General features: G+C 41.9%; 1 protein-coding gene across 1 annotated transcript in view; it reads right to left on the bottom strand.

Annotated features, from left to right (window-relative positions):
• The window catches only part of LOC121534098 (complexin-1), a 45,473-nt gene extending 34,230 nt beyond the window's left edge, over positions 1-11,243 (bottom strand). The window contains exons 1-2 of the mRNA XM_041840566.2: positions 10,888-11,243; positions 9,853-9,957 (exon numbers count right to left, since the gene is read on the bottom strand). Of these exons, the coding sequence (XP_041696500.1) occupies positions 9,853-9,883 (31 nt within the window). The 5' untranslated portion in view covers positions 9,884-9,957; positions 10,888-11,243. The remainder of the gene's footprint in view (positions 1-9,852; positions 9,958-10,887) is intronic.
• Between the last annotated feature and the right edge of the window lie 1,541 nt (positions 11,244-12,784).

The raw sequence follows: 12,784 nt of genomic DNA, 5'->3' as shown, positions 1-12,784 counted from the left end.
TTAATAATGCTATCCGGTATATAATGGTACTTGTTAAAAGCCACAAATGCAGCTTGAAGACATTCAACTCAAAGATGTAGCACCGTTATTCATCTCGGAATATTGGTGGAGAGATAGTTGGTGGACAGATACTGTAGTAGTGATGGCCAAATAGTAGTAAGTTGTACACAACAATAAAGAAGTATATTTCTAAATTGGACGCCTAGGATAAACATCCTTTGTGTTATCGCGCAATGCGGGCCACACAACAGCACCCACATCCATCCCTGGAAAAAATAACATTACAATGCAGTCCATACAAAAATGGCCACCTCCATCCTTGGAGCGTAGCAATCCAGCTCTCTCGGAACACTATCATCAACGTTGCCACAAGCAATTTCTTATCCTATCCAACTATTAGTTCCAGCGCTGAAATGCTATAAAAACACAGTCTCAAAGGTAATCCCTTTCAAATTTGAGCTCAACTCCAAACAAATGCCTGTGAATGAATCTGTCATTCACACACACGGCCTATGGTGATTATAGGTGGAATGGCATTTTGATAAATACCACCCAGAGTAAATAACGGGCTCTCTCCCCCTCTTTGAGAGTCTATGATTTCAGAGAACAGATTTGTTGAAGGGGCTGAGGCATGGAAGGCAGAAGGGCTCATTTTCATATTTTCATCACATTCCGTTAAAGAAACACAGTAGGGCCTCCAAATTGTTTATCATGCATGATAGGAACTGGCTGGTACATAAACAGGTTGCGGATGCATCTGTCACGCCCAATCCAACGGCACATCTCTTAAGCGACGGGAGGAGTTAGTTATGGAAACGGGCGAGTTTTGACTCGAGAGACAGCACCTAATCTGCTCAGATTTCTACTACGAGACGGATTAATCATACCTGTGACTGAGCCCTGGAGGGATGAATGCTAAAGTCAGCATATCCCCCAAAACAAAATCCAATTTCCTCAATGATCCCCACTCCCTATACACCTAACTCCTAAAGTCATTTGAAACTGACCCTCCCATTCACTACAGTTGATGGCCAACTGAGCCATCCTCCATCCACAATGAAAATGCTATCTGGTAATTCTTTCCCATCTCAACCCAATTGTCCTTTTTCAGGAGCAAGGAAGGAGAGGAATCTCCCTTGGACAGATGGCGCGTGACGCAGCCTCCGACATTATCAGCAGAGACCAGGGTATTGCTATGGCCACTCTGGCCTCCACCGGCGGAACAAAGCCCAGTCCACATGTCCCTCTCCCCAAGCCTTCAAAGCTACGGGGCCAAAGAGCTGCTCAGCACACAAATGACCAGCCAGGCACATTGCTTGCACATTGCTGGAAGTAGAATGCACACATGGCATCATATGGAGATACATGTAGAATGCACAATATAATGACTCCTGAGCAGAGCAATTTGTGGATTTAATTGTACAGGCTTTGGTAATTGGTGGATTAATTGGCTGATAGACTCATTGACCTTCATCTGAACCTTGGGTTCTCCACTGAATAAATGATTTGAGGGAAATCCTGATCAAAACTCTCCATCACAAATCTTGATTTCAGTGATTTTACTTGGTTACAGCAAATACATTAAGGTAATACCCTGTATGCTAGACTGTAACACCACAATTTCAGTTGCCAATTTCACTTGGTCATCCTTTTGTGAGGGTGAAAATGCAAGCTGTGGGTGGGCTGTTATGACTTAGGATTCACAAAAGTATTCTGCTTGACCTTGCGTCTTGCACATATTCACCCCCTAACCCACTCTCTTTATCTGTCCCTCCTTCTCTCACTCTCAGATACACACACACACACACACACACACACACACACACACACACACACACACACACACACACACACACACACACACAAGGAATGGCCACCAGACACCAGAAGTGTACATGATAAATGGCCTAGCACACCAAACAGGGCCAGGCTGTTTAATAGACCTTCAAGTGAGTCTGGGTTGACATAATTGATGAGCCTATATGTTTGAGTTAGATACAGGAAAGGAGCAGGGAGGAAGGTAAGGGGAAAGTGAATGCATGGAGAGACCTGAATACCTTGGAACCTTAAGGGAACCACGTCTCACATTTACTTTATCGATGGCTTAAGCCTGGCATAAGGAGATAGGAATTTTCTGCCAAGATCACATTCGAAAGAGGTGGCCATTTTGGAAGGTGGTCAAGGAGGCACAGCAAGGATAACCGATGCTCTGGCCAAAGGACGTTAGCACACTGCCAGCCAGTAACGCACTAGTCTCTATGGGTGGTGCAGGGTAGCATACTGTATGGAGATCCAAGCTGAAAATGTGAGGTTATCTAACGGCCAACGTCACAGGCCTATTTTTGACGGCAGTGGTTCCTTTATTTAATCAGACCAGATACTAGCTTTTGAAGCCTCTTGAATGAACTTTTCACTTTTCGCTCAACTGTGAAACTTCAATATTAGGAACAGAAGCGAGGCCCAACATGTATTGTGGGTGTCTATTTTTGTGGAATACATTTTGCTCAATTAGGTCAAACAATTTACATCGCCAAGAGGATAAACGGAACTTCAATGCTATGTGACAACAAATAACATTTTTGTCAGAGATAAAATGAAGATGAATTGTTCCAATAAATAAATAATGATAAGATTAGTAACAAAAAAAGACAGTTCTATTATTTTCAACGATAGTGCTCTGCTGTAAACCAATGGTACAATTATATTCACTCCCCTTCGTTGACTCTGAACTTTGCACTTCAAAACATTGAAAGCATCCCCAAAAATGACCATAATATTATGAAGTACTATCTTGGCACCCTACTGCCTTGAGGGGCAATGTTAGGCAGTTGTTGATGATGATAATGTGAACTTCATGAAATGTCAAGCAGATTCAAATGAGACAAAAACACTAAGGCTTCGACGAAATAACTGGCAAATTGGTTCCCAAAACCAAAAAGATGTAACTGTATGAGATCAGGACTAACAGTTGATAACAGTGAATCCATACCTACCCCTGTTGAAAACTGTTGTAGCTGTGTGAAAAAGGTTTGTATGTTTTTCTCACTGAAACAGATTCAAAACTGAAGTGTGAGCTTTTTGTGTTAAATTGCCGTAAATGCAAAAAGATGGTAGACAAAGCATTACTGTGTAATATAGGTGCAAATATCCAGGCCAAACAAATGTGTCACTCCCTCACGGCACTCTCAGACGCAACAGAGGAGAGTAAGACCATCTGTGACGTGCATATGAGCCAGAGTAATGTGTGTATGTGTATCTGGTACTTGTTTGTGTATGTTCCATTTTTTCTGTGCATGTGAATAATGGCATTGTTATAGTGCATCTGTCGGTTTGCTGTGTGTGTTTGTGTGTGTGTCTCTGTGTTTCTCTGTGTCTCTGTGTCTCTACACTCTGCTATTTAGAACCTACAGTAAAAGGGTTATTCCACTGTCCCAATAGGAGAACACTTTGAAGAACCCTTTTTGGTTCCAGGTAGAACCCTTTCCACAGAGGGTTCTTGATGGAACCCAAAAGGGTTCTAGCTGGAACCAAAAAGGGTTCTATCTGGAACCAAAAAGGGTTCTACCTGGAACCAAAAAGGGTTCTCCTATGGGGACAACTGAAGAACCCTTTTGGAACCCTTTTTTCTAAGTGTGTTTCTATGTCTATGTCAGTCTCTCTCTATTGTGTGTGTGAGCGCACGCACCCATACGTGTCTGCTGTGGCAGTTGTTTTCTCTCTGCACCAGGGCCCCAGGATGGCACGAGGGGACATTTTACATTTTAGTCATTTAGCAGACCCTCTTATCCAGAGCAACTTACAGTTAGTGAGTGCATACATTTTCATACTGGCCCCCCGTGGGAAACGAACCCACAACCCTGGCGTTGCAAGCGCCATTCTCTACCAACCGAGCTACAGGGGACCACAGCACAATCCCAATCGTAATTGCTACTATTAGGAGCCAGGAGCCAAGAGGCAAGAAGGGCCGGCACTGCCAATTGGGCTGGCCAGGAGGAGAATGTACAGCTGCTGACCCCTAAAGAAGGCTCCATGCTTGACATAGCCTGTCTGAACCTCCACCCAATACATCTGCCTCAGCCATTTGTGTGCAGGGTGTGAGTGAGTGAGTGAGCGAGCGAGTAAGTGAGTGAGTGAGTGTGCGAGAGGAAGTAAGACTGTGAGCCAAAAATAAATTATATTCAAAGCAAATTAAACAAATTATCCATTTCCATTTCACACGCTATCTCCCTTTCATTTCAGCAGCTATTTTCTCCTGATGGTGCTGTCACAGGAGGTTGGTGGCACCTTAATTGGGGAGGACGGGCTCGTGGTAATGGCTGGAGCGGAATAGGTGGACTGGTATCAAATACATCAAACACATGGTTTCCATGTGTTTGAGGCCATTCCATTTGCGCCATTCCAGCCATTATTATGCGCTGTCCTCCCCTCAGCAGCCTCCACTGCATCACTCCTTATAGAGAGCTGACGCGTTACATCAGTAAGCCTCCTGTTGACAGAAGCGGATGCACATTAAAAGGGACACATTCATTATTAATGGATGATGTCACCGTTTCCTGAGGCACCTGCTTGTAAGTGCCCAATAAAAGCGTTTCCTAAATCCATTATCTCCCAGTAACCCAACCTCTGCATCTTATCTCTCCATTGAACCCACAGCAGGCGGATCCCCTCCTGGCTGGCTTGTCATGGACGCTGTATTGATTCTGTCACCCCACTGTGATACTGTCGCTCACTTCCTGGTTACAGACAAACAGTCTCATTAAATAGTAAAAAATTGAGCCGGCTCAGCATACACTATTAGCCGTTTCTAGGTCAGCACATAAATCAATAAGCGGCATCGCTTATGCGGCGCACACACAATCGACTCCCTGGAGTCACAGGTAGACTGTTTTGGTTCCCACTCCCTGCTAAAAGAAAAGGAAAAGAACCCATTTGGAAACAGAATTAGCTGCGCGGAAGCTAAGGAAGCAGTTTTGTTATTGTACTGTAGTTATGGTAAGAAACCCTTATTTGACTTCACGGTCGGCTGAGCGTGGGTTAGGATTATTGTAATAATGATAATGGTGGTGATGATTGTGCTAACTGCAATTATAATAATGCCACAGCTATTGTGTTCCTGCATTATCTAATTAATGCATAACTTCCTCATCTTATTGATGTAGATGTATAATCCAGGGTTAATTCACTAACTAATCCAAACAACCAGATTTTCACACCATGAATCCAGATTAGGAGCTTTGATTGACAGCGGTCCGCAGTGCACCCCTCTTGGGGATTTACCTCCAGTGGTCATTGGTCAATCTCCCTCTCTCCCACTACAGCTGAGAAAAGCCCTCAGGTGGAAGGAATCTGTCATTATTATTACATGAGCAAAGGACACATACAGTGAGTTTAACGGAACATGCCAAGGACAGACCTCACAGGATTGATGAGGGCAGATGCCAATGCATCAATCATTTAGAGATTGCTGTGTTTTTCTCCCACCAGGTACATCGTATACCACACTATTGTAGCTATAGCTTTATAGTATACCACACTATCCCTTAGAGCCTAGATAGCATTGAATCCCATAAGGGCAGATGTCTATACAATAAGTCAATTGCGTTTTGATCGCCTTCCTCCTTTTCTAGCAAGACAATACTATGGGTGCTAGGCTACTATAGCTGTCTTGCGCTGTGTCCCTTAGCCTTCTAGTGAAGGATGGCAGTCACTGGAGCCCATGCGTGCAGCTCACAAGGACGTGCCCCATGTCAGCCTCATTAGCAGAGTGGGCCAGGACTGGGCTGTTTCCACATGGCTGCACCCAGAGACCCAGAAATGGAAGGGAAGAGAGGAGAGGGAGGAGGTGGGGGAGGATAGGGGGAAGGGGGCTGCTTGGGGTGTGGTTGATGTTGTGGCTGATGTTGGAAAGGAGGAGGTTTACCGCATGTGGGCCCTCATATATATTTTGGGTGGTGGTGGTGTGTGTGTGTGTGTGTGTGTGTGTGTGTGTGTGTGTGTGTGTGTGTGTGTGTGTGTGTGTGTGTGTGTGTGTGTGTGTGTGTGTGTGTGTGTGTGTAGTTGAGTTTCTTAGAGTGTACAAATGGCATGCTTGTGAATATCTAGCTCTGTGTGTATGATACATTTAGCATGTTTTCAAGTGTCCCTGTTGTGTGAGTACACTCCACACTCCCCAGTAGATTCCAGCTGGTGCTACAGACAGTGGAGGGCAGGAGGTCACTCTCACGTCCCACTGATTACTCCAAGATTGGGGCCCTTTGCGTCCTCCCCTCCCCCTCTAAGTGACCTTGTGCCACAAAATATTTTACCCAGCCCAGGGCTCACCTCGCATCATGTCAGCTCAGTCCCAGCGTTATTTCCTACAGTAATACTGATCAATGTCTACTTCGGAGGCCTGATGATATAAAAGCCTGTTTAAAGCTCAGTATGTCTGTATTATCTGCCCCGAGCGTAGAAGCTACAGAGGGATGATGGGGAGAATGTTGATTCCTTTTTACAAGCATATTTTGGTAACGTTCAACGGCCCCTTTATAATACACAGTGTATTTGTTAGACTGTACAGCAATGAGCACTGTGGACCCCACAAAGCATTGTTCCTCTGTCTGTAGCACATTCTGTACTGTAGTTGTAAACATGTGGCGTTTCAGCAGCAAAAGAGAGTAATTTGAACATCCTGTACGCCACATCATCAGTATGACCTTGCTGTTCATTTTGAACAAAGGCTGAAAATCTCACCGCTATTTATTTGATTTATTTTTATTTGATTTATTAGGATCCCCATGGCGACAACTAGTCTTACTGGGATACGACATATAACGAAAAAGATATTGCAGACAAAAGACTACAATTTACATACATTTAAAAACATGAACATGTTGTGTCTTCTGAATAATCAGGTAGACACAATACAAGGCTATTAAGTGGGGGAAACAAGACTAACTTCATCAACCGAAAGGCAATCTTTTTCCTCACTCATTTCCAATATATGTAGGAAATAAAAAATGAAGAAGATGTCTCTAAATGGTAGGACCTTGGCAGCACCGCTCAATTTCCTCAAGTGTGAAATCCCTTTGCACACAGTTCAGTGGATTCTACTTTACTTGATCGATGTAGCTGTGTACTGGACCAAGGGCCCCAACAAGCTGCCTTCAGACTAAGAAAAGAGGGTTCCACAAGGCTTCTTTGGGAAGTGTGGTGGAACCATAATGACTCAAAGAACCCTTTGAGCTCTTCAATGGTTCTTTGCAGTTCACAACAGGGTTCTTTGCTCTTTTAGCGGCAGCTCATTCAAATATTTTGGGGTGTGGTTTGCTCACAGCTTTTTGTGCAACCGTGAGTGAGTGTCATTCCAGTTTATCTAATCTGTTGTGTTATGCCATTACATGTTATATATGACTATGTCCAGTGATGGTGTCTTGTGAAAGAATGGTTGACTAAATCAGTGGTTCTCAATTCTCTCCTCAGGGACCCCCAGCTGTTCCAGAGGTAGCTCACTTGATTCAACTTGTCAATTAACACAATGATAACACCAATGGAATTTTAACAATATAATATGGCTTACAGAATAAAAAATTCTGTATGGTTCTTCAAAAGAATCTACAAAGGTGACATCAAATCTATTTTTATTTGTCACATTCTTCGTAGACAACAGGTGTAGACTACCAGTGAAATGCTTACTTACGGGTCCTTTTATATATAAAAAATAGAAATATTGACACAGTGAATAACAAATAAAAATAACGATTAAAAATAACATGGCTATAAGGCTATACACATACACAATCCATGTCTCAATTGTCTCAAGGCTGAAACATATTTTTAACCTGTCTCCTCCCCTTCATCTACACTGATTGAAGTGGTGACATCAATTGAGGTGACATCAATAAGGGATCATAGCTTTCTTTGACCTGGATTCTCCTGGTCAGTCTATGTAATGGAAAGAGCAGGTGTTCCTAAAGTTTTGTACACTCAGCATATAGGGAGTAGAACCTTTGAGATTGAGAAAGGTTCTTTATATAACTATTCTCCATAAAGATTCTAGAATAACCATAAAAAGGGTTCTATATAGCTCCAAAAAGGGTTGTAACCATAGCAGAAGCCCAATGCAGTCTTGTTATGTTTAAATCTTCACTGTACGTCTAATAAATCACTGTGTGTGTGTGTGTGTTTATTTCATAAAATATATGATTTATCATTTTTATAATTTATTTCCCTGAGCCTCTTTTTGCCATTGAAATGCTCAGTTTGGGTGTGTTGATACAAATGTCAATATATTTAGCCCTTATTGGCAGATAGGATCATCTAGACTCTAGAGCCTACCCCACTTCCCCCTTCAAAGTAAGAGGATAGGTATACAAATAAAAGATGACTGGTCATTGGTCAGAATAATCAGATTGTGATGTTATGCTGTGGGCCAAAAACTCCATTCCACCTTAACAGGCTGAAATTCCTTACACTAAAAGCACATTATCATAAGAGTGTTATTTCGGTTTTGAATGCACTGCCCCTTTAATGGTTATTTATAGAACCTTAGAAAATGGTTATTTATAGCACCACACAGTTTCCATTTAGAACCTTATGAGCATGGTTCTTTATAGAACCTTCAAAAAAAGGGATCCGCTATGGTTTTAAGGCAAATAACCCGTATTTGGCACTATAAAGAACCATTTGTTTTTAGTGTGTTATCTGTTTAATGAAACAAATCCAATCCCTCCTTTGAGCCCCCTGCTCCCCCTACTCAGCCAGGGTTGGTTCTCCCGCATATCCATCATTGCGACTCAGAACACACGGCTGTCAAAAACGGCTGATGACACGAATAACGGGGATGCAAATGGCAAGTCACGTTTTTGGGACAAGGGTGTGTGTGTGGGGGGGGGGATTACTGTATTACAGTCTATCTCTAGGTTTAGCACCTCTCCATACAAGACACTTACTTCACCATCCACTAGATTGATTTGCATATTGATGATACAGTTGGATCAATTTGTTACATTCATTTAAAAAATGCATTACTCTATATGTTAATCCCGACATCAGGCCACCTCAGGTCAAGCAATTATCAAAAGAAAATCATGCACTAATGAAATTGTTGAAGATTGAATTTGCGTGTGGAAAATGTGTAGTCAGCATGTCAAGATGAGGAGCAGTATAGCAAAAAGTCAAGATGTACTGCACTGCACAGTAATTATGATCAGCAACAATCAGTTATACTGCCAAGCTGGTGTTTTGTAATGGTGCCCATTGGAAGGTTACAGGTAGGCTACCACTGTATTCGTTTATTGGAAAGACAATGTTCAACCCCTACGCTGCAGATCACCTTCATGGTAGAGTAAATAGCTCTTTAAGGGTTCGGGCTTTGTAACATGTGCAATGCGTCTCTTCAGATACTGAAATGCACAAAATTGCCAAGAGTGTGCAACAAAGGCACTAACTGTTGGAGTGGTAGTGCGGAATTGCGCATCACCAAAACAGTGTTTATTCAAAATTCTATGATCGATTTGACATAATCTATCAATAAACATCCAAACATTATAAATATTAAAATTATGCATGCTGAAATTTCATCAAGAAACATATGTCTCCTTCAATGATCAACTGGCATAGCTATTATTCCAAGTGTACTTTCCCAGATTATACACATGATAAAGGTAACAGTATCACGTGCTAGCTGTTTATCTCCAAAAGCCCATTAACCAATATGAACAAAGTTGTTTCAGTCGCCTGAACGGACCCCGTCATGACCCATAGTCTGACACGCATGATCTCACTCGGACGCTCCCCTATCTCCCCCATAGACAAGAGCCATAGACTGACTGTATGGTGTCAACAGGCAGTAGTAGCATAAGGTAAATTTACCTCCCAACGCTTGCTTCATAACAAAATCCATGATAATGGCTTTTAATTCCTGCCTTCTTTATCCTCACGATTTCCGGCAGGGTAAATTGTCCTTTGTTGCCAGATCTAAAGGAAAAAAAGGAAAACGGTCAGTGTTAAGTTTGCCACTGAAACTTGTAACTTGTCTTAACCGAAACCCTTTACTCTGATGAAACTTTGAAAAACATTATTCAGCCATAATTCCGTAATAATCCATTGATATCAGTAATTGAATATGAAGGACACCAAGGGTCAGTAAATATAGGCTATCAGACTTCGTGCCTAAACACAGAGGCACGCACAATCATGCATGTACCGTTTGTCACGAGCACAAAATGACAATATGGTCACACTTGTCCTACACACTTAGTATGTATTTTTTTTTGCCTAAAACATCAAATGTGATCATGTCTGGTTAGGGATAATGAGAATTATGAAGCAACGTGTGTTCTTATTGGTAAGCTACTCAAAGTCTAAAATGTTTCACCGACACTTAAAAACACGTTTACAACTATTTTTTAGAGGTCTCCAAATTTCCCGGGAGTAGCACAGAGGTGAAGGATGATGACCAAAATACACAATAATCCTGCGCATAATTATTCGGTTATGAAACTATATACCTGCCACTGGTACTATATATGAAAACTTCAACCACAGATAATGTATATTTTTACGATTCCAAATGTTTCTCAACGCATCTACAACCAACCGATCAATGTTCGTACGGTTCCTATAACCTAAGGTGTTCTTTCATGCACAATAAACATGCCTTTTTTATTGTATGTAGCCTATTGCAAGAATAGCATATGCATTTCGATTATCCGTCAATTTCAACATATAACCGATGAATAAAGGCGTTGCATTTGTGAACGCACCATGGAAATGATCGTGGTGATACAGAACCACTTCCCTGTTAATCAAATGCAGGTTTCAGCACCATTGCTAGTGGAGAGCCCCGTTCTCATCCTACAACATAGTAAACCCGGCGGCAGGGTTTTCTTCTGTGCTCATAATTACCTGTCCGCCGATTGGAATCTTTCAAACACGACAATAAGACTCTCGGAAATGAAGTTATCTTGCAATGGCAGACTATTATATTAAGTTCACACGCCTGGCATCTCCGGTTTGCTTGCGAAAAGGGACGTCCTTGCTCCTTCTTGCACACTGGCTATGTGAGTGTGTTTATGAGGGGAACTGCAGCTGCCTTGCCTGCCGCTGATGAAGGAACTCACTGAATCAATCACATGGAGAGCTCCCTTCTGAAACGTCCCACGTTCTGACCGAAAGAGAGCGATTATTATTGACGCAATCCAGCGAGTCTTTGTGCACCCCTCCCCTTTCGGTTTAATAATGTCTTCTTGAGTAGTTTACCGGAATATAGCCGGCAACCCATCCTCAGCCCACAACCATGAATAGGCTACCAAGTGGACGCTTTTATGACCACCTACAGTGTCTTGCGAAAGTATTCACCCCCTTTGGCATTTTTCCTATTTTGTTGCCTTACAACCTGGAATTAAAATGGATTTATTGGAGGTTTGTATTATTTGATTTACACAACATGCCTACCTCTTTGAACATGCAACATATTTTTTATTGTGAAACAAACAAGAAATAAGAAAAAAAAAAACAGAAAACTTGAGCGGGCATAACTATTATGACTTCTGAAGGTAATTGGTTACACCAGATCTTATTTAGGGGCTTCATAGCAAAGAGGGTGAATTACATATGCACGCACCACTTTTCCGTTATAAATCTTTTTGAAATTTTTGAAACAAGTGATTTTTTTCATTCCACTTCACCAATTTGGACTATTTTGTGTATGTCCATTACACAGGTTGTAATGCAACAAAATAGGAAATACGCCAAGGGGGATGAGTACCTTTGCAAGGCACGGTATATACCTGCCTTGCTGCCTTTATACCATTTCTGACCTACATTCTATTTTCCCTGGCATATGTTTTTGTGTTGAATGAATCATTTTAAAGGTGACATCCATAGATGTTTTATATATACGGTGACATCCATCTAGGGTAGCCTTTCATTAGGCTACACATAGACATAGCATTTTGCTTCAGTGCTGGTTGTGAAAGCAAAGGACAACATGTAGGCCTACTTATCCATTGTCAGGTGTTTCTTGAGTACCTCTGTTTATCACATCATTGACACATTAGACTTAACCAGATTAAACAGGTTTCACATTACATTCACCCATCATTGGTAATCAGTTGGTCTAGTTCAAACCTTAGTTGTACCTCTTTCATCCAACATTACATTGGCAATGTACAGTATTAATACTGTAGCAACATCAGGTATGTGTGTGTGTCCATATTTTCAACATGACAATTATGTAATTTACTGCAATTGAAAATGAATAGCAGAATATTGGCCACCATTAGAGAATAAGATGATAGAATTAGTAGCAAATTCAGCTGATCATCGTTGCCTGTTAAACGTTGTCTGATAGATTAGAGAGTGGAATTCTATGTGAGCTCATTTGGAGGCTTGCAATATTTTCTTAGGCTTGTTAGATTCACATTGACCTAACCTTTCCTCCAATTCGATTAGAGATGGGTAGGGTTGGGTCATCCCACATTCAATGTAAAGCTCTCCCAGTTTAAAAACATAGGTACACGTCTTGAGTTGCGGCTATGCAGACACATAAGTACACAGTAGACTCTATAGTCTTTAAAAGTACATCATTCATAGGAGAGAACACACAGTAACATGCCGCCAGCTTGTTCACAGACAAATCAACAAGGGGCCATGACTATAAAGTACCCTGGTGCTGCAGTACTCTCCCAAGACTGGTTTCACAGCCACCTGTTTGTGTGTGCATGGCAACCCGAGTGATGAAACTAAAGCCCTGTAATAGCCGGGATTACAGATCAACGTGGGTGTCAGATTCCTATGAAAT

This window comes from Coregonus clupeaformis, chromosome 2, assembly GCF_020615455.1.
Source record: "Coregonus clupeaformis isolate EN_2021a chromosome 2, ASM2061545v1, whole genome shotgun sequence".
NCBI classification, from domain to species: domain Eukaryota; kingdom Metazoa; phylum Chordata; class Actinopteri; order Salmoniformes; family Salmonidae; genus Coregonus; species Coregonus clupeaformis.
The sequence above is the reverse complement of the archived record's forward strand: the minus strand, read 5'-3'. Positions and strand labels throughout refer to the sequence as shown.